The sequence below is a fragment of the Elgaria multicarinata genome, chromosome 2, assembly GCF_023053635.1.
Source record: "Elgaria multicarinata webbii isolate HBS135686 ecotype San Diego chromosome 2, rElgMul1.1.pri, whole genome shotgun sequence".
NCBI classification, from domain to species: Eukaryota; Metazoa; Chordata; class Lepidosauria; order Squamata; family Anguidae; genus Elgaria; species Elgaria multicarinata.
Genome location: NC_086172.1, coordinates 118,167,952 through 118,189,596, shown reverse-complemented (window position 1 = coordinate 118,189,596; position 21,645 = coordinate 118,167,952). Strand labels below are relative to the sequence as shown.

The window sequence follows — 21,645 nt, the reverse complement described above, 5'->3', positions numbered from 1 at the left end:
AACCGCGGTACTCAGTACCGTAGAAGGGTGTTCTCGGTATCGATGTGGTGTCGGCATTGGATATCCTTGTGGCGGTGACATAGGGTCTGGAAAGTTTCTTGACATTGGTGGAGGCTGAGCGAAATGGCTCGCTGTTAGCTGCATTGATAGTCCTCGACAGGCAGGTAAGTATGCAGGCGATAGTATTCCCAATCGCCCCATTCACGCTGTCTATAGGGGTCAGAATATCCAGAATTTCTGTCCCAGTCTGAACGTGGGGAACACGATTGTTCCTTGTAGGTTAAAGGTCTTGGTGATCTAGACCTAACTGGAGAAACAGGAGGCATGTTTGAGTCAATATGCCTGTTGGGATCCCTGGAGGTTTGCTCGCATGGTGCCGTGTCATGCTGTACTGATCTTGTCGGTATGGAGTCCCTAATTTCGCCCTCCGAAATAGATTCCAGGGGTCTCGGTACCGAGGTCGGTATCGACGCCGGCCGGCTTGGTACCGTAGTGGTCGCTATCGACGAGTTGTGTGTAGAGGAAGATTTTTTTTGGATTCTTTTTCTTTTTCTTCCTCTTTTGCATTTCAGCAGACTTTCAAGTCCGGGCTTTTTTTGATATTTTCTTAGCCACGGAAGTAGCCAAAGATCGACCAGGCGTGAGGGGTATGTCCATCCTCTTTTCTGCCATGGTCGTTTCAGAGATGACAAACGATTGTATGTCAGAGCTCTGTTCTTCTTCGACACCTCTATGGGTATGAGGAATTGTTTTTTCGCAGGCTGGAGGCTTATCCATTTCCCTTTGTCTCGGAGCATCCATTTCCCTTTGTCTCGGAGTGTCGGTAGCCTTGAGGGCCTTTTCCCAAAGAATGGCTCTCAATTGGTCAGCTCGATTTTTGCGGGTTTGCTTGGTAAAGGACATGCAGTGGTGACACGTTTCCACCTTATGCCCCTTACCTAGACAAATTACACAAAGTGAGTGGCCATCCATTGGCAGGAGTTTAGCCCGGCAGCTCACACACTTCCTGAAAGGAGCCTTCACGGCCATACGCCCAGTAGGTTCCTGCGACCCACGGATCGCGAGGAAAAAATATAAAGATAAAGAAATTGTTTTTTTTTTTTTTTTAAGGTAATAAGAAGAAAAGAAAAGAAAAATACGAGGAAACTAATTGCAAGAGTAAAAAGGTAAGAACAGGAGTAATCTTTTAGAAAAACGCTAAGAGGTCAGTTTCTAGGTCTAACCACAATGGCAGACAACGAAGAACTGAGGTACAGGCGGGAACCGCGTGCTTATGTGCAGTAGCATTCGGGGATGGTTCCCGCCTAAAACGTTATACTCAGTTATTTGAGGTTCCGGTTCCGGTCTCAGCACGGGCGCAGAGCCCATATGTGTGATGTATAGATGACCACGAAGAAGGACTATGTTTTCCCAATACTTCTAGAGCAGGGAAACAGGCAATGCCAACCTGAAATTTCAATTTCAACAAAAAACTAGATTATTTTCACTATAGAACAAAGTGACCCATTATAGGTCATCCGCACAGGGGATGACCTATAACTTATAAAGGGAGTTCTCTGGTGATCAATGGTAAGAGAACAAGAGAGTCAGGGAAGATGGCTGAGGGAGACAGACAAAAAATGACAACGGTAGGGAAGGGAGAAGAGTAAAAGAAAAACAATGTCACAATTAGATACGCTGTTTAGTTTAGTAATTCCTTGGCTTGGAATAAATCTCAGTAAAATATAATGCTTGCCTCAAATATAGAGTGAATGTGATTTTTCCCAATTCATATTTTAATGTAAGCTGGAGAACAACTCCCTCCCAACAATCAACCCTGCCCATCTGTAACACTTGATCTGGGATGCAACAGAGTCCAAATTAAATTTTGCTTGGCTAAAAATAAGCCAATCTTTTCCCCATTTTTTTGAGAAAATACCTTGGCTTATTTCAATCTAGTCCAAGGGGAATTTCAGCAGGTGGAGATAAATTTTGCCCATCACATGTCTTAACATGATAACATGTTGTGGCATAATTTTACTCAATTTAATGTACTCGTTTTAGTATTCTTTATTTGGGGATTGCTTAGCTATGTGTGTCATTCATCTCACATGTATTTGTTTTAAGTGTAGTTTAGATAATCAGGGTAATTTAAACATGAAACAGCAGTGAAATGGGGGGAAAAGAACAAGATCAATGATCAATTCCCAGGTTTTGCTCTCAAATGGTAACCTTAACGTTTAATGTGACATATCAGCACAAAGATTTCTACAAAATTAAGAGGATACTTGCTTAACAACCATAAAAATAGAGGCATGGAAACTTAAGGTCTATTCTACTAAAAAACATACAATTAAAGTTTTGGGAGATGAGATGGGATGGGAGTATTAGTCACTGCAGACCTTAATTTTAGTACTCAATTAATGCATTGCTTACAGGACCATCTAAAAACCATTCTATTCCTCTTGCTATCCAATCCTTTTAACCACAGTTAATACATCAAATCCTGTGCTTAATGTTTTACAGGTACATCTTAAAATTTAAAAGATGGATAAGAGAAGAGGCCAATACTTACTTTATCTAGGTCAGGGATCTCAAGGAAGTATTCAGGATAAGAATATCCAGCCCCCACATTGTTTACTGAAACAAACATTTTGTTTGATTATGCTCATTGAAGGTATGCCAGTGAAATTAAGATTTTATAACACTATGTTCAGCTATTAAGTAAACTGCACGCACTTGATCTCTATACTTGCATATAAACTACTAATAAACTTCAAAATTGAATTTCTACTTCTTATTTCACATCACCAAGCTATCCCTACATAGGTTCTGGTTGATGCTTTTGATAGAAGAGACTGTATCATTTCAAAAATATCACCGAACTGCAAAATGTGTTTTAAGTAATTTTCATTAACGTAATTTCAGAGTTTCATTTCCATGGTAAAGGCTAGGAAATAAAGGGGTAAAATCCAACTACCACATTGTCAACCTGCCTTCCTTTTTTTCAGATGCAGCCACCTACATTACATAAAAACTTTCCACTCCAGCTAGCTTTATGAAATAGTTTATGAAAACTACTACAAATTAATAAAAGACCAAGTAAATAGCTATCACTTAAAAACGTTCACACATTATATTTTATACATGTACATACAGATTAGCATTTCACATTCTAAATGGTTGACCATGAGTTGCAACGCAGTATCCATTGTGATTATGTTTGTTAGAAATGTCTGTGGGAGAATAGGTATCTATGGCAGAGAGAATAATTTGAGACATATGGAATTATCTGTGAAGGGGAAATACAAATATTCCTCCAAGTCCGATCACTAGAACATTAGATGGCAGCATAAACCAACATACAGTGTACCAGCTCTTTGAAGGCAGTGTGTGAAGAACTTTGGGGCTAAGATGAAGACAGAGTGAAGAATAGTGCAGGAGAAATCTCATTAATGACAATCTTACTATATTAAGTATTCTACATTTTTAATCAACAATTTCTTGCTTTTTGAAAAGGTTTTTGTTATGCTGCTTTGCTATTCAGAAGCCCATTATATACAGATTCGTCAAATGTAACAATTCCACAAAGCTGTTTTCACACTCTTTAAATCTGTGAAATTGCCCCCCTCCTGCCCGCCGCCCAACTGATTGGTGGCAGAATGTAACATTCACTGAACATAGTTTAAAACTAATATTTCAATGAAATATTGTACACTAGCCAAGTGTTGTAATCAGATCTTCCACTTACTCAAATTTATACCTATCAATACCTCAGGAAAAACCTCTTGACACCATGCAAAATGTACAGGGTGATGGCAAGATAAAGATAAATTCTAGGATTACTTTCCCATCTATAGTCTGAAAACTTGCCAAGGGCAAATAGCAACAACCTTCTGGAACGTTAAACTTGATAAAATCATCAGATTAAACCATAACTCAACATACTCAGGACCTTCTCTTTTACAATACAATAAGCAGGCCCAATCCAGGGCAGGTTGCCAGCTGAAGTTTGGACCTGCCGTACCGCCGGCTCCTCCTCTCCCACAATCTGTGTGCTTACCAAGGTATCTTACTTTTCCTGACCCGGACACATGAGCCCACCTCACCAGCATGCAGCCCTTAAGCTGTTTCTGCCTTCAGGAGCCATACAACGCCTGTACATCCAGCAAAGTATCACAAGAGATTCTGGAACTTCTGGGATTTCATGCATTTGCTTGACCTAGCTCAGGTGCTCCTGAAGGCGGAAAGACCTTACAGGCAGTGAACTAGCAAGGTGGGAACATGTGTCAGCACCACAAAAAGTAACTACAAGCAGCATGTGGTGAGGTGGGAAGCACGCAGGCAAGCGAGCAGCTGCTTCTTATTCCTGCCAGGAATAAGGTGGCCAACAGAAACAAGACGCAGCAGACCCTTCGGTGGGGCAGACCACAGCTTCTCCTACACACTGCCTTCCTACCGCTTCATGGTAGGGCCAGCCCTGATAATAAGGCTTTCTTTGGGGAGACTGGATATATCCATTCAGTGCATCTGTCTCCTATGGTATCTAAAGTACACCCCAACCCCCACATATATCTAGACTGCTTAGCACAGTGCTTCCCAAACTTTTTCAGGTCACCACCCCCTTGGTTCCACAAACTCATGCCCAGTGCCCCCCTACCCTACACTATAAAAATCATTATTCAGAATAGCGCTTTTCAACGACCCACTAAGGAAGATAATAACAATAAAATTCAAAACAGTAACAATTAATTGAATATTTATTCAAAATCCTCAGGCTTGCCGAGGGAGGGAGGGAAAAGGGAGCGGACGCCTCTGTTTTGCAGCCAGCGTGACGGAGCACACCAAGCAGGGTATGTCTCTTCATTAGCATTTTGGTGCTTTTGAAACATTTCAATTCACCGTTAAAAGGACTCTTCTTAAACGGCATTAATACATGTGTGGATTCTTCCCCTATATAGCTTGGGACCAAACTACCTTCTCCCATAAAAATGTCCCTGGGTGTTAAGACCTTCTGGAGAGGCGCTTCCCGGAAAAGACCACCTCGAGCGCCCCCCTGCTGCCCCCTTGCCTCTTAATGCCCCCCTATGCAATCCCACCGCCCCCAAGGGGGCAGTACCGCCCACTTTGGGAACCACTGGCTTAGCAGATGGAGACTGCAACATACTTGACGTCTAGGGTGTTCCACGCAAACCTAGATGTAGTGTCAACGTGGAGTGTCCCCTTGCCATACTGAATACTGAGTGTATCTCATCTGAGCCTGTGAATTAGGCATAAAGCAGCAGAAGCACCCATGCAAATTTCTTTGCAATACTGTCAATTGGACTCAGCATCAACATTTCATGTCTACATGCAGAATGGAAGTCATATATAACTGAAGTGGTGTGGTTCTTTTAACTACTTCTCCTTCTTTATGAGAAGAAGTCATGTTGAACAAATTCAAATTCAATATAGAAAAATGAATAACATGTTTCCTTTAGGAATTGATACATATTTTGGAAGAAGATCAGAAGATGCTTTATACCAAGTTAGACCACTGTTCTTTTTAACTCAGTATTGTCTACATTGACTGACAGCAGCTCTCTGGGGTTTCAGATGGGGGTTTCTCTCAGCCATACCTGAAGATGCCACGGACTGAACCAGAGACGTTTTGCAATGAAATATATCCAATTTCATCAACCTGATTGCATTCTTGTTTTTTCCTTCTTTTTCTTCTTCATCCACAATCATGTTATAACTGCAGTGCTAACAACTAGTCGAGTGGAACATGTGCACCTGGTGAACTGGTTCGTACAAAGACTTAAACCATGATTACAAACTGTGGGTTGTTTGTGAGTATGCAAGAGTGAGTGTACTGGCTCCTGCCTGCTTGCTTCCATTTTGCTAAACAAGCCAGGAACGCCTGCCCCGTTCCTGCATTGTTCACCATGACATCCAAATTCAGAACTCTGGGTTATTGAAAGAGACACAAACCAGAGTTTTAACCCAGCAACAAACCAGGGTAATCTCCCCCTCAACAATGCAGAGTGCTGGGTTTGGGCATCACAGCAAACAACCCAGGAACAGGGTAGGTGTTCCTGGGATGTTTAGCAAAGCAGAAGTGGGCAGGAAACAGCATGCTTGCTCACTCCTGGCTGCTCGCAAACAACCCATGCTTAAGAAACTGTTGGCTGTTTAATGGTCCAAATCTGGTCACCATCTTATTATCTCTTACATTTCTATGGGCCTGTTTAGACAACATGCTAAACCATGGTTAGGCCGCTAGCCCTTTTTCAGCAAATACCTAATGAGTGTGTCTAAACCATGGTTATGTAGCCACCATGGTTAGGAATGGTTCACATGACACAGTAAGCCATAATGTTTAGCTCAAAATGCTTAACTACTGTGACTTGGTGTATTGTCTGAACATGATCTTTTATATATCCTATTCTTCATCTAAGAAGCTCAGAGAAGCTTATATGGAATTATCCCATTTTACCTTTAATACAACATGGGCTGATTGCGCCAAGGTCACTGAAGAGTGACTAAACTGGCATTTGAACTCAAGTCTTCCCAGTCCAAGTCCAACAGTCTAGCTACCACCCCCCCATAATAGCTCTCTACTGTCTTACCAATGTAGATAACTAATTGAACATTTAACTAACCCTAATTTAAGGAAAACAGAGGGAGCAACGGAATATATGGAAGGTGATAATAGCTGATGTATGTAGAAGACTCTGTCCTCTCTTTAGGAATCTTGTGTTGGAAAGGCAGGGGGTAGACCATTCCAATACTGATACTTCTGTTTCCTTCAGCAAGTCCTTACAGCCTACCTTCCAGTGAGTGAGCAATCTAGACTACTCTGCTATCCCTCAGTAATATTATTTCTGTGGTTGCAGACTCAACAGATTAATGATTTCTGAGTCTGGAATCAATCATGTTTGATCGTTTTCTGCACCTGTATCAAAATACTTAATACTCAGTAGTTGATATTTCTTGCCATACCAGAGATAAAACAGATTGTTGGTTATAAATGAGTTTCAAGGAATTTCCTCAATATGGCTTAGAATAAAGTGTGCTACACAAGCAGCAGCCTGAACAGAGTGGAGGGGGGGGGGAATAGCTTTCTATAATAAAAGTTTTCCAATCCTAAAGAAGGAATTTGATCCACTAGACAAGACTACTCACATCTGACCATGAAGGGGGAAAATGACTAGGAGAGAACCAAGACAGGATTTGATACATAGATTAGCCTTTCTACCTATAAGAAGATACAAAAGAATTACTGCAAACATATCTAGACAGATGTCTACAGTATGAAGGAGACAAGATAGGAGGTGACCTTTTTCACAGGATAAGCTACTTTTAGTAAGAGTACAAATCTTTCCACTTGTGAATAACAGCTTTTGTGATGCCTTAAGGTTTCAAACTTTGTTCGAACAGAAGCTGACTGATGCTATTGAAATATGCAATTTTATCTACTACTTTTGAGCTTAATTTTCCAGACAATAACAACAAAGACACTGAAGTCCAGTTAGATACAAACCTAGGATACCAATCTCAAGGCCTTCCAGGCTTGCTTTTATGTTTTGGTAAATACCAACTCGGTCTCCAAAATCAGCAGTAACAGTTTTTGTTTCCACCTTGAACTTCTGCCCTGAAATAAAGCACACACACAGAAACAAAACATAAGCATGGACTATTTTGACCCATTAATACGGAATACTAGGTTGCAATAGTAAATCAAACAATTATTGAAGCATAGCAACATAACAAGTCTTCACTTTTATCTGAAAGCAGATTATGTTCTTGCGGTGTATGTGCTTCAGCTATTGGGCGGTATAAAAATGCAATAAATAAATATATTTTTTATTTAAAAATTAGATTTAAACATTTACCTTTCCTACTCTAAAGAAAACAAGACAAAATTAGCAAACATAGAATTTTCTTTAAAACTCCATATCAAACCTCTTCTGTTAGGGACCTGATGGACCCAACACACAAGTTATTAACAACACATAGCAGACATTTAATGTTCTTCTTACCAGACAGTTGTTCTTACCTAGCCATTTGTCATTAAGGCCAACTTTAAATGATCCACTTGTCATTTTGGACCTAATAAGTTCCAACGTATGTGTGCTGCAATGGAGGAATGCACTCTAAAATTTTATTTCTCCTTTAACAGTGCTAAAGCACTGTACAGTGGCAACCTCAGAGCAAAATATTCAAGTGCTTTGGCAATTGAAAGCTGTTTCCTAGTGTTTTATATCTATTTCTCTTGCATAACAAAGAATATGCCACACAACGCCCAAAACTCCTTCACACAACATGGCATAACAATTCTTAAGCTCTTAACTACATTCAGGTTGCATGAAGAGACCCAGCACCCAAACACCTGTATAAAGGCTGTGGATGTAAAATAAACTTTGGTTAACGGATTGTCCTCCGGATGATCTGGCCTCCGACACCCACCTGTGCAAGCCAGCATGGCCAATAGTCAAAGATTATGGCACTTGTAGTCCAAAACATCTGGAAGGCACTGCATTGCCTACTCTTGTCATACACAGTTGTATCTTCCAGCAGTAATTATAATGGCTCTAAAAATGCTGCTGTGATTATATAATTTTTTGTCAATAAAACACCGGCCATAATCAGATGCAACATAGTTTAGCATTATGAGAACAAGCCACAGCAAGCCTTGGGCTTGGGTCTCCTCTGACACAAATATGAGATCTGAAGCTTCTGCTTCCATTTCAGATTAACCAGTTTGCTGTGTCATCTGAACCCTACTTTGCTGAAACAAGACAAGTCTGTAAACAGTAGTTTGAAGTTGGCTTGTTTCAAATAAACCAAAGATGAGATTAATCAGAGTTTGACATATTCAGATGACACAGAAAGCTGTGGTTAATGAAAAATGGAAGCCAAAGTTTCAAAGCTGTGCCAGAGGTGGAAAGTTAGGCTCATTCTTAAAACATTAAACTATGGTTTAGAATTGGATCCAAACCAGCCAAGTAGGTGACATGTTCAATCCTTCATGAAAATTCAGGCTTAGGCTCAGTTGAGGGTGTATCATGGAGAAACTTTAGGTCTGGAAAACAGCCTATAGTGCTTTATAGTTCAGACACTATGTGTGAGAAACAATTCTTCCCAGTTTGCTTGTTGAAGTGAGCCAAGAGTGTAAGACACTTGACTACAATCACATAGGTTATGTGTAATTTTAACCCCATTCTCCAGGTCTCAACTAAATAATCTACCCACTGAAAAACAGACTGAATTTGAACCAAGTAAAATAAAATCTCCCTTCATGCTTTAGGCCATGGGGAAGTTGTGCTCAGTTGGTGATCTTCCTTCCTGTGTCACCGTTAATTTATCATCTACCCAGGGGGATTCTTTGTTGGCTCTTGCCCCCTTCGCCCACCCTCAAGAGAATTGTTCTTAGCTTCCTGCTAGTATTATCTCTACATATAATGTATTACCTCATCAAATTCTATGGGTAGATGATGGACTAAAAGATTTGTGGTTGAATGTCTCACTACATTATCAAACTCAGTAATTCAAGACTAAAATTATCTTTCCTTCTAAGCCTTCCTCTCACTGTATACAGTCTTCATACAATCCACTGGCTTTCTGATTCCCCCATTAGTTCCCTACACTCTGTCGATACTCACGTTGGATCATCTTCCCCTATATTGGTGTTACAAAAACATGGCCTACCTCAGGCTCTTAGGCAAAAGCTCTGCTCCCTATACTAGAAGGGTAAGCATGTTCATCTTTCACATGGCACACAGTCTGTTGCAGCAATAAATAAATAAACAAACAAATACTGTCTTGTGACCAATGTTTGTGGGCTATAGCACCAGAGCATATTCTCAAATGATTCATGGCCTCGTCATCCCCCAATCTGATTACTGCAAGCTTTTCCTTTCTGGCCTTTCACTATCACTTCAGTCTTCTCACCTGAAGACTGCCGAAATGACTGCCGAAATGGCTCATCTCATTTATTGTACAGACCCCTCCATAAATCCCTATGTTTTCTTTTTCTCCACAGTTTCATCCAACACAAGCTCCTTGTTCTTGACTTCAAAGTCTCCAGAGTCTTGCCTACTTTATCTTCCCCCTCCCACTGTAGCCCTCCCAAATTCAGCTCATACTATTCAAGAGTGGCCCCCAACTCTCCCAAGAAGCATATCAGGGGGGTGGGAAATGAGGGGAGATCAAGCAAGCAAGCAACTGTTTACTACAACTACTAGTATCTTAAAATGAGAACAATACAACAATTCTGCACACTATATTGTATACTGTTCCAAGCAACTATATGATCAATTAGTTCCAATAACTCATAAAAAGAGCATTCACTTCATAGGATAATATCATTCACAAAAGTAAGCATACTGCTAGGTTTCTCTTACCCGCGCCCCCCTCTTATCCATTCATTCAGAATTGTGAACCTAATTGTATTCAGTTACTTCTTCCTTCCCATCCCCCTAATATCCTTAATAGCAGATGCAAGTATTTCTTTCCTACTTCATTTTTCAGAAACAGCTGCATTGTCTAAAAATCCCCAGGGATATGCTGCTATGCAAAATAACGACGTAAATAGCATTAAGTCCCTATTGCAGCAGTGGTCTTGTGATCACGTCAGAAGAAAATCAAGTTCAACATCTCTGTGGAGGGAGGTGGAGGCCTGCTATTTTTAGCTACATCTGCTCTATCGCTACACATTCACACAGAAATCTTGCGGTCAGTGTATTAGCAGAGAAATGTATCAATGAACACTACCCCAAGCTTTTCCATTTATTTCTTACAAAAGTCTTTGCTATTTATACTAGTAAAATGAATACAACATTTTGATGTGGGGTGGGGGATGAGTAATATGAAGTACTACATAGCCATTTTTGCCATTTATTGATGCATAATGTATCAATGACATGGTTAGGAAAATCACAAAAGTACTGCAAGAAGGAAAAAAATTCCAGAACCAAATAACACTGTGGGCCTATGGGTTCAGAGCCAGACTCTGATTCACATTTGGAATGGGTTGATGGGAATCCAATCCAGTTGTGGAAAGCCCTAGGCTAGAGAATTGAACTTGGCCTGGTTTCCCATCTGATTACAGGAGGAAGGAAGGGGCTGGTTTGGGTTGAACATGATGGGGAATCTCAGAATTGTGACAGCATCATTCTGCCTAATTTCTCCAGGGGGAGAGAAGGCTGGGAGAGTTGAACACTCCTGACCAGATGCAAGTTCCAAACATGAACAACATGATTACAGCTAAGAAAGCTGATAGCCTCCATATGGGAGCCAGATAGATTGAATCATAGAATAGTAGAGTTGGAAGGGGCCTATAAGGCCACTGAATCCAACCCCCTGCTCAATGCAGGAATCCACCTCAAAGCATACCCAACAGATGGTTGTCCAGATGCCTCTTGAATGCCTCTAGTGTGGGAGAGCCCACAACCTCTCTAGGTAACTGGTTCCATTGTCGTACTGCTCTAATAGTCAGGAAGTTTTTCCTGATGCCCAGCCGGAATCTGGCTTCCTGTAACTTGAGCCCATTATTCTGTGTCCTGCACTCTGGGAGGATCAAGAAGAGATCCTTGCCCTTCTCTGTGTCACAACCTTTTAAGTATCTGAAGAGTGCTATCTTGTCTCCACTCAATCTTCTCTTCTCCATGCTAAACATGCCCAATTCTTCCAGTCTCTCCTCATAGGGCTTTGTTTCCAGACCCCTGATCATCCTCGTTGCCCTCTTCTGAACACACTCCAGCTTGCCTGCATTATGCGATTTGGAAGCTATACTTCTATTAATGCAGGCTAAAATAGCATTTGCTTTTTTTGCAGCCACATCATACTGTTTGCTCATATTCAACTTGTGATCTACCACAATTCCAAGATCCTTCTCGTGTGTAGTATTGCTGAGCCAAGTATCCCCATCTTGTAACTGTTCATTTGGTTTCTTTTTCCTAGGTTTAGTAGGGATAACTTGGCATTTATCCCTACTAAATTTGATTCTGTTGTCCCAGCACTCCAGCCTTTCAAGATCACTTTGAAGTTTGTTTCTGTCTTCCAGGGTATTAGCTATCCCACCCAATTTGGTGTCATCTGCAAAGTTGATAAGCGTTGGGGTGGGAGTGGGTTTTCTAACCTGTTTCTTGAACAGGATCATCTATAGAAAGCAATATAGAGATGCCTTCTTTAATGTACGCTGATTTACAGGATAGAGTTCCCTGTCAGTCAGATTGTCAGAAGGAGGGCTGTAATTATTTATTGATTGATTTATTACATTTTTATACCGCCCAATAGCCGAAGCTCTCTGGGCGGTTCACAAAAATTAAAACCATAATAAAACAACCAACATGTTAAAAGCACAATTACAAAATACAGTATAAAAAGCACAACCAGGATAAAACCACGCAGCAAAATTGATGTAAGATTAAAATACAGAGTTAGAACAGTAAAATTTAAATTTAAGTTAAAATTAAGTGTTAAAATACTGAGAGAATAAAAAGGTCTTCAGCTGGCGACGAAAGGAGTACAGTGTAGGCGCCAGGCGGACCTCTCTGGGGAGCTCATTCCGCAACCAGGGTGCCACAGCGGAGAAATGGCCATTCCTTTGCATTTAAACCAGTGCCAAAGTTTCAGGACCTTTGCTGGCAACATTCTGATCTTTACTGCCCAAAATTCTTCCTGCTTGGGCTTACCATCGTTTGAGCTACTCAAAGCACTCTTCACCTGGACTATCCATCAAACCTGGACCCTTGTCAGTTTTAAACTTGTGTTGTTAAGACCTGCCATGGCATATAATTCTGGAACCAACATCTCTAATTCCTATACCACTTCCTTGCATGGATTCAACCCTTTTTTATGCCTAAAATCAGACACCTAGGTTTTTTAGCCACCCTCGGATCTAGTGTAGTAGAGGCCCTAGAGGGGAATATTTTAACTGCCCAGGACTTCCACCTGCCTATCTTGAAACCTGGCTTCAGTTTGTCTGGACAGAAGAAGCCTCAAAAGGGAACATCTCTACTGCCCACTCTCTCACTAGTTTGGACTAGATCTGCCTTTGATCTGCCTTGACACACGACCTCTGGAGATTACGACATAGACCCTATTGTTGGACTGAACTCTACCTGTGTATGTGAATATTCTAGTTTGCAACTTGCTCTTGAACCACATCTTGAATTGCCTGGAATGTTATCTTACTGGATTTATTGTGGCACTTGACCTTCCCTTGTATTCTGCACCACAGAGATCCCAACTTAGGAAATTATTGTTGGGCTGATCTCTGAAACAGTTGAAGTTATTAACCTTGACGTCTTTCTCAAATTAAGCAATGTACCTATTGCTTCTGCTATAGCGAGATTTCTGAAGAGTGCAGCCATTAATTACCATGACATTGGCTACAACAAGTAATCCCAGAGATCTGGGTGTCCTGTATCAGAATGCCAAGGTGTGTGCCAGAAGAAACACCCCCACTTCTTAAGAATAAGAAATGGAGACCACAGGTTTACCTTTTTTAAAAAAAAACACTGGCCTTTTCTATATAAAGCCTTTGGTCAGGAAGCCTCTAGTTTGTTAGGGTAGGTCATATTTGAAGATTTTCTTGTCCCCTCGTGTTTTTGCCTTGCATTTCTCTACACTGCCACAGGTTTCTTATATAAATAGAAACCAACTGAATCTTTGAGATTCATAAAACAACTAGGTTCCAGGATTTTTTTACAAACATTAGAAAGCATGTATCTCATGATATCTGACATCTTATTCTCCTGCAAATTGAGAAGTAGGGAGCTATGTTCCAGCACTGATATTATAATGAAATGCCTAATTTTATCTTTCAGGATATTGCAGCACTGTTAATCCCATTTACAACTGCAACAGAATCGCTCCACCCTCCCAAATCACTCTGGCAAGCTAAAGAGTGTAGAGTTGTGTTCTGCCACTCAGGTGATACTAACTATATTCAATGATATATTCTATACCTTCAGATACAGAAAGGGAGCACACTCCCAGACAAGTAGCCTTTTTTAAAAAAATCAATAGGACAATACAGACAGATAGATAGATATTGTTGTATCCTGTCAGGGATGATAAAACAAACTACTTTAATTCTATCTAAATGGAGAGAAGGAGATCCTCTTCCCTTCCATCCATTGCAAAATAGCTACATGGGAATTCTTATTGTAACTTGATTTTGACAGGTGAAAAAATTAATTTCAGTAACTTGCATCAGTTTGAATTATTTGGCCCTGGGAGGAAAAATACTGTGTTCATTTCAAAGTTCTCCCACAAGCTTGTCGTGATGCTGCTCATGTCTGCGTGTGTTCCTCATGCTTATGATAATGAATGCTATTTTTAGCCTTGTTGAAAGGCAGACACCTGCCCAGAGGTTCCTGCATGGATTGCACCATATATACAGACTAGTGGATTGCAAAGCTGTTTGGAAGCTGGATGCAAAAGATGGTTTGAAATGTTACATTTTAAAATCATTATTTGAAGTAACAGTTGTTGAAAATGCCAATTAGTAGCAAAACAAGTTCTCCTTAAAATAAAATTTCAAGAGAAGATACGTAACAAATGTGTATCAATTTACTAACACTTACTAAGACTGTCAAAATGGAGCATAAAAGCAATAAGAACGTAAGAGCGTGTGCCTATTTAGTCCACTATTCTGTACACACTGACCAACCAGAGGGCCATGGGAAGCCCAGAAATAGGACATGAGTGCAACAGCACCCTCAGGTTCCCTATCAATTGGCATATAGCCTCTGATACTGGAGGCAGCATATAGCCATCATGCCTAGCGGCTGTTGATAGCCTTATCCTCCATGTATTTGCCTAATCCTCTTTTAAAGCTATCCAAGTTCAGGACCATCACTACACCTCGTGGTAATGTATCTATATAGCACAATATGAAACCAATGTGAATTAAGACACCAATCCTAACTAGTGTTGGGTGGCCACTTCCAAAGCTGGTGAGCTTATTCTGGACAGGCAGTAAGAGCTCACTGCAGCCTTCCCCAACTTGGTGTTGGCCAGATGTTTTGGACATTTAAGTAAGAAATTAGCCAAAGCTGCCCATGTGCCACCCCATTCTGGGGCTTACCACCAGTGAAACAACATGGACAGTAGATTTATGTCCATGAGGCTTTATTTAAACAAAAAATGTGGCAGATATGGAACCCCATCGGTGGAGTTCATCTCCATTGGCAGAGGGATGTCTCTATTGCATCATAACACCCCTTAGATGGCTGTCTGAGGCAGTTAGGATTGCTCTGCCTGTTACTAGGTGTGTGTGTTTTAAAGCCCTTTAGCAGAAATGGTGAGCTCTTTTAAGTGTAAAAAGCTTTGATTATACTTATAGGTTGTATCCAACTGTGTCATTCCACTAGCACGATGCTTCTGCCACTTGCAGAAAGCCTTTTTTGACCCTCTGATTCTGTTTGTGCAAACCATTGCACAAGCCATTCCACAGATTGTGGCACATGGCATTGCACAACTCATTGTAACGTCATCAGACTAGATATTGCCTGTGCTAATTGTGTTAGTTCTGGGTTCTAGCCAATGTTATGCTAGCAGAAAAAATACACAAGTTGATGTAATTCTGATAATAGTTACACAACCACTAACGAATTAACACAACTAGCACAAGCTACACCTAAACCTGGTTCACACAATCAAACCACCCATGGTTTGCGAGCACATGGGAGGGAGCATGTAGCCTCCCTCCTGCTTGCCCACTTCAGCTCAATTTGTTCCTGGAATGTTTCGTGATGTGCAAACCTGGAAACATTGAGAGGTTTAGGGGTTAACCAACCCAGAGTTAAACCATGATTTGTTTTTGGGTTATCTCTGGGTTGATTAACCCTTAAACAACCCAGAGTTTTCAGTTTCAGACATTGCAAAACAATCCAGGAATGGAACAGGCCATTAACTGAAAGTGAAAATGGCAAGTAGGTGCGAAGTAGTGCACTTGCTCCCATGTGCCCCCACTAATTCCTGAGTTAAATAACTCAGGAAATGGCAGTAACTTGCAAACTGGGTCAGAGTGTAATGAAGACATAATGAGTTGTGCAACACCTTGCACAACAGCTTGTGCAAACAAAATAAAATATTGCATATGACACAGAAAAAATCCTTCCTGAATCCAAATATATCAGAATGGGCCATCGATTTATATTTTGTTCAGATAATTCAAGATTTTTTAGACTCAAAGCAATGCTTATTCCTACTTCAACCACCACCTCAAACCACAGAAATATGACCCAGCAGAAGAAGAGAAATATTCTTCAAACCTTTATCTGAATGGAGGCAAGAAATCTTCCTGGAACTGTTCTAATGTGGAACTAAGGTTCCACATCAAAAAGAACAAAGCATCTTTATTTTTTATCTGTCTTTGTAACCAGAGGGCTTTCCTCTTCTCGGGAGGCTATTCCAGAATTGTACAAAACCTATAGTTTATTGCTATTTTCTTTTTAGGTTGGCCAGTTTAAAACTATTCGTGCTTATAGCTGGTCTTAAACCATTTCTCCAAATTGCATTTCAAAGAAAGTTTTCATGATGTGTCTGAAGTGACTCCACCCCCGTTCACCTTTTGACTAGGAGTAACAAGAAAGGCTCTTCCATTCTCTAATGAATATATAAATACACAGTCAGGTCTTCCCTGAGCGTTTATGGAACAAAGATGTGGGAGAAAAGACAGGGCTTGATAATGAAGCAATAAGGACAAGGTAGAGAACACTAAGCGATAATGGACAATTCAGAAAATGCAAGGCTACAGAAGTTCCAGAAGGCCTTTACCAATGAATTTGAATTAGGCAAGAGATTTCAAGATAAGGGCAGTAGCTTGCTGTGGGTGGGCAGAAGATGCTGTTCCCAGCCATAGCAAGTAGTAATGCAGAAGGCACAATTTGATCATTGGCAGTAATATGGAAATAAAACATTTTTCAAGTGGAGAATTAGTATCGGGAAACTTTTTGCTGCTATATTTTTCTGTGGAAAGTTTTTATGTTCCTAAAAATGTATTGTTTCATAGAACTGTAATTGTAACCTTCCTATATTCTATCCACACACTCCAACAACACATGTGAGGGACTTGGATTGGACCTGCTGTACCTGCTCCAACTGCCATACACCCGTTGGCACTGCCCTGGCTGCTGTGTGTTCAGTGGAATTTTAAAGAAAGGAATGCTAAAGGCTTAGTTTTTTAAAAAAAAAATCTTTGCCAACCGGGCAAGCTTCTTTCAAACTTCTTATCTGAAGCATAACTTATTTTTTCTAGTGTTTAGGTGGGAAAAGTTCAATCTTGTTTGTTACTTACCACTTACATTAACATTAATACATTAAAATGGACAGAAAAAACACAGTGAACACTTACAGTATGTCAGAGTCAATGTCTGAAAAATAATGCAATGTTAATATGAGAATATATCTAATATTTTATATGCTCCTTTTATGAGAGTTCTAGCTTCATGTGAGAGATGCAAAGAACAAAATATTAGTCAGGATGAATATTTGTTAGGCAGTTTTGCGAGATGCTTCAACAAGTGTGCAAAATCTCCTGGGTGAGTATTCATCATATGGTGCCCACTATTATTGTTACAATACTTCGAAGAAAAGGGTATTTAGTATTTTCATTAAAAGAAGCTCAACATGAGCAGTTGATGTGCATTGTTTCCCCAACTATACCACAAACAGTTAATATTTCAAAGAACATTAAGACTAATACAACTTGAGTTTGTGAGTTGCTCATTACCATCATAAAGAACTTTAAGAATTATGAACCTTCAGCACTGAAATTAAAGTGAATCTATTGGATTAACGTTTAGATTAATGTTTAAGATGTTAACCTCAACTACTTTGTTTCAGCTCTCCATGTACTATAGAAGAAAAATAAATAAGAAGACTTACTCATTTCACTGGCAACCTGATCCAGTTTTTCCTGAGATCTGCTGATAAGAACCATCTTCATTCCACGCCTTGCTAACTGAGAAAGGATAAAATCCAAAAAGGCCAGTTACAACTCTGTGGCAGTACTTTATAGATAAGCATCGCTATTTATACAAAAATGCAATAATTGGATTGGATCCCAAAGTTCCCTCTGTCTGTCGGAAGGAGGAAAAGTTTGAATCAGGTTCCTAATATCTGACTAAAACTGGATTAACCTATAAAATAAAATGAATTACAAATAGCAAGATTTTATACATACATTGCATGTTCAAGGAAAGATCTTCAATTCATAATTGAGCTGGACAGTCAGCTGTTTCTAGGTCTCTTCAAAATCACCAAGTCACTGAAGTAACATTGCCACATCTAATTTAAATTGAGGTATAGTTATTCCCTGCCTAGATAACCAAACCTTAATATTGAATCCTAAGTGCTATTTGTAAGCAAACACTACATCTGGCACCCAGATAAAGCAAAATTGGCAAAGATGAGATAGCACTGATATGTTTTAAGAGTCAAAGATTTCCCTTTTTAGATCAATAGTTCCTGGCCATTTGGTATTTGTCTACCAGTTTTATTATCTTGCAGCAAATATGGAAGGATTCATCTCTTCAATGGAGAAGAGCAGAATCTGCTATCAAATAGCAGAATTTAACTATGGCCTAACCCAGCCCAGTGTACTCTTAAGCCAAATAGCAGCACAATGTGTTGATGGCACACTCAAGTTCCTTTCAACCAGAACTTCTCAGAACTTCTGCCACATTGAAGAGTAAAATAAAAGTTTATTTTAAGCTTTTAAATAATAAAAGTCCCCAGTCCTCCCGATGGTATCACAGCAGCTATTGCCGCAAAAAAACACAATCACAGCAGTTCTCCTAGAGCAGCACTCCTTCCTTTCGCCCCTCTTGCCAGAGAACTCTGTAGCCAGTGAGAAAAGTCCATTCAATGTAATAGGAAACTCCACGGAGCCCTCCACATAACACAACCATTGTGCAGAAACTTTCTTCTGCACAGTCTGGATATTCACCGTGGAGTGTTTTGTTTAAAAACTCCACCATGGAGTGGAGTTTTCCCTCCAGACAAAACATTTCTCAATGGTGGTGTAAAAACTCCACCATGGAGTTCTAAAACCACCGCAGAGAAATATGTTGTCTGATTCAGAGTACTGACAAATCAATGGTCAGAATATGAAAGACATTGGAAGCTTCTCCCCTAATGTCTAGGCTTAGGGTGGCCAGATGCAAAAGGAAAGAGGGAATTTCAGCAGATGTAGCTTGCACGATGAGTTTTTATTGTTTCTCTTTCTCCCCTCTGTGTGTATGTGTGTATGCACGCACATATGCGTACATCAGTAACACAAGCATACATTGTATCATGGTGATTCCCTGTGACAACAATTACGACCAATACATACAACTATTTTGAACTATGTGATTTAGCACAGCTTTTAGAAGTTACCTTTTTTAAGCACAGCAACCCATGTTTTGTATATTAGATCTCGTATTTTACATTTTATTTCTTAAAGCTAGTAAAGAATGCAAATGCATTGATTTGTGGACTTCTTAACACACATTGGCCTGGTTCAGACAACACGCTAAACCATGCTGCTTAACCACAAAATGGTTAACGGAGTGCAGCATGGTTTAGCGTGATGTCTGAACCAGGCCATTGTGGCATTTCAAATTAAGCTAAATTAAGCTACACACGAATGAACAAATTTCTCCCTGCATTGTTGTTTGCAAAGGTGAAGTAATTTAATGCTCAGTCCAGAACTATAGTTGGATGCATATGCACACTTGTTGAGGGTGGAAAATATAAAAAGCTGAATCCTTACCTCTTCTGCATATGCCTTTCCAATTCCATCAGTAGCTCCCGTGACAACTACAAAATGGGAGAGAGGAGAAGAAAAGAGGTGTTAGTGTAAATTAAAGTTTCAAAAGCTTATGCCATCATATTTCGTTCTTGGCTTTTTAGAAGTGATATCAATTGGGTGGGGGGAGAGACGGCTTCTGCAAAGGCAAGTCCTGTCTCACTAATCTACTAGAATTCTTTGAGATTATCAACAAACATGTAGACAAGGGTGATCCGGTGGACACTGTTTACTTGGTTTTCCAAAAGGCTTTTGATAAAGTCCCCCACCAAAGACTCCTAAAAAAACCTTAGCACTCATGGAATAAGACTGATCCTCTTATGGATCAGTAACTGGTTAGGGAACAGAAAACAGAAACTAGGAATAAATGGTGAATTCTCCTGATAGAGGGAAGTAAATAGTGGGGTCCCACAGGGATTGGTACTGGGACCAATTCTTTTCAACTTGTTCATAAATGATCTGGAATTAGGAGAGAGCAGTGAAGTGGCCAAGTTTGCTGATGACACCAAATTATTTAAGGTTGTTAAAACACAAAGGGATTGTGAAGAGCAACAAAGGGATCACTCCAAGCTGGGAGAGTAGGCATCCAAATGGCAGATGCGGTTCAATGTAAACAAGTGTAAGGTGATGCATGTTGAGGGAAAAAACCCAACTTCTAGTATAACCTAATGGGATCTAAGCTGGCGGTGACCAACCAAGAAAGAGATCTTGGGATTGTGTTGGACAACTCGATGAAAATGTCAACCCAGTGTGTGGCCACTGTAAAGAAGGCAAACTCCACGTTAGGCATTATAACAAAAAGAATTGAGAATAAAACTGCCAGTATCATACTGCCTTTATACTTAGACCACACTTAGAATACTGTGTACATTTCCGGTCACCATACCTAAAAAAGGATATTATAGAGCTGGAAAAAGTGCAGAAACGGGGCAACTAAAATGATTAAGGGGCTGGAGCATCTCCCCTAAGAGGGAAAATTACATCACCTGGGATTGTTTAGCTTGGAAAAAAGGAGGCTAAGGGGAGACACAATAGAGGTGTACAAAATTATGCATGGTATGGAGAATGTGGATAGGGAGACCTTTTTCTCCCTCTCTCAAAATTCTAGAACCTGGGGTCATCCCATGAAGTTGATTGGTGGGAGGTCCAGGACAAATAAAAGGAAATACTTCTTCACACAGTGCATAGTTAAATTATGGAACTCACTACCACAAGATGTAGTGATGGTCACCAATTTGGATGGCTTTAAAAGGAGGTTGGATAAATTCCTGGAGGCAAAGGCTATCAATGGCTACTAGCCCTGATGGTTGTGTGCTATCTCCAGTATACGAGGCAGTAAGCCTGTGTGCACCAGTTGCTGGGGAACATGGGTGGGAGGGTGCTGTTGCACCACATCCTGCTTTGTTGGTCCCTGGCTGATGCTGGTTGGCTACTTTGTGAACAGAGTGCTGGATTAGATGGACCCTCAGTCTGATCCTGCATGGCGGCGGCGGCGGCTGCTGCTGCTGCTGGTGCTGCTGCTGCTGGTGCTGCTGCTGGTGCTCCTCCTCCTCTTCTTCTTCTCACTTATATACCGCCCCATAGCCGAAGCTCTCTGGGCGGTGTACATCTTTACATCTGTACATCTTATCTTTTCTATCCATTGGAACCTGAATTAGAAGGTTTGACTTTTACGTAATAAATGTAAGCTTTTAGATCTAACTTACACACACAGACATCCCCTTTACAACATCATTTTAAGGAAGGGTACTCTCTAATTGCCTCTTCCAATTAATCCCTTCATCTGAAAAATAGCAGCTGCCCTGTTGAACTGGAGTTATATTTGGATACAAGTGATTCATCTACAAGCCATCATTTAAACATGAAGCTCACTG

General features: G+C 40.4%; 1 protein-coding gene across 1 annotated transcript in view; it reads right to left on the bottom strand.

Annotated features, from left to right (window-relative positions):
- Window positions 1-21,645, bottom strand: part of HSD17B12 (hydroxysteroid 17-beta dehydrogenase 12) — an 82,743-nt gene that overhangs the window by 27,856 nt on the left and 33,242 nt on the right. The window contains exons 2-5 of the mRNA XM_063117437.1: window positions 19,736-19,782; window positions 17,866-17,941; window positions 7,505-7,615; window positions 2,555-2,619 (exon numbers count right to left, since the gene is read on the bottom strand). Coding sequence (XP_062973507.1) covers window positions 2,555-2,619; window positions 7,505-7,615; window positions 17,866-17,941; window positions 19,736-19,782 — 299 coding nt within the window. The remainder of the gene's footprint in view (window positions 1-2,554; window positions 2,620-7,504; window positions 7,616-17,865; window positions 17,942-19,735; window positions 19,783-21,645) is intronic.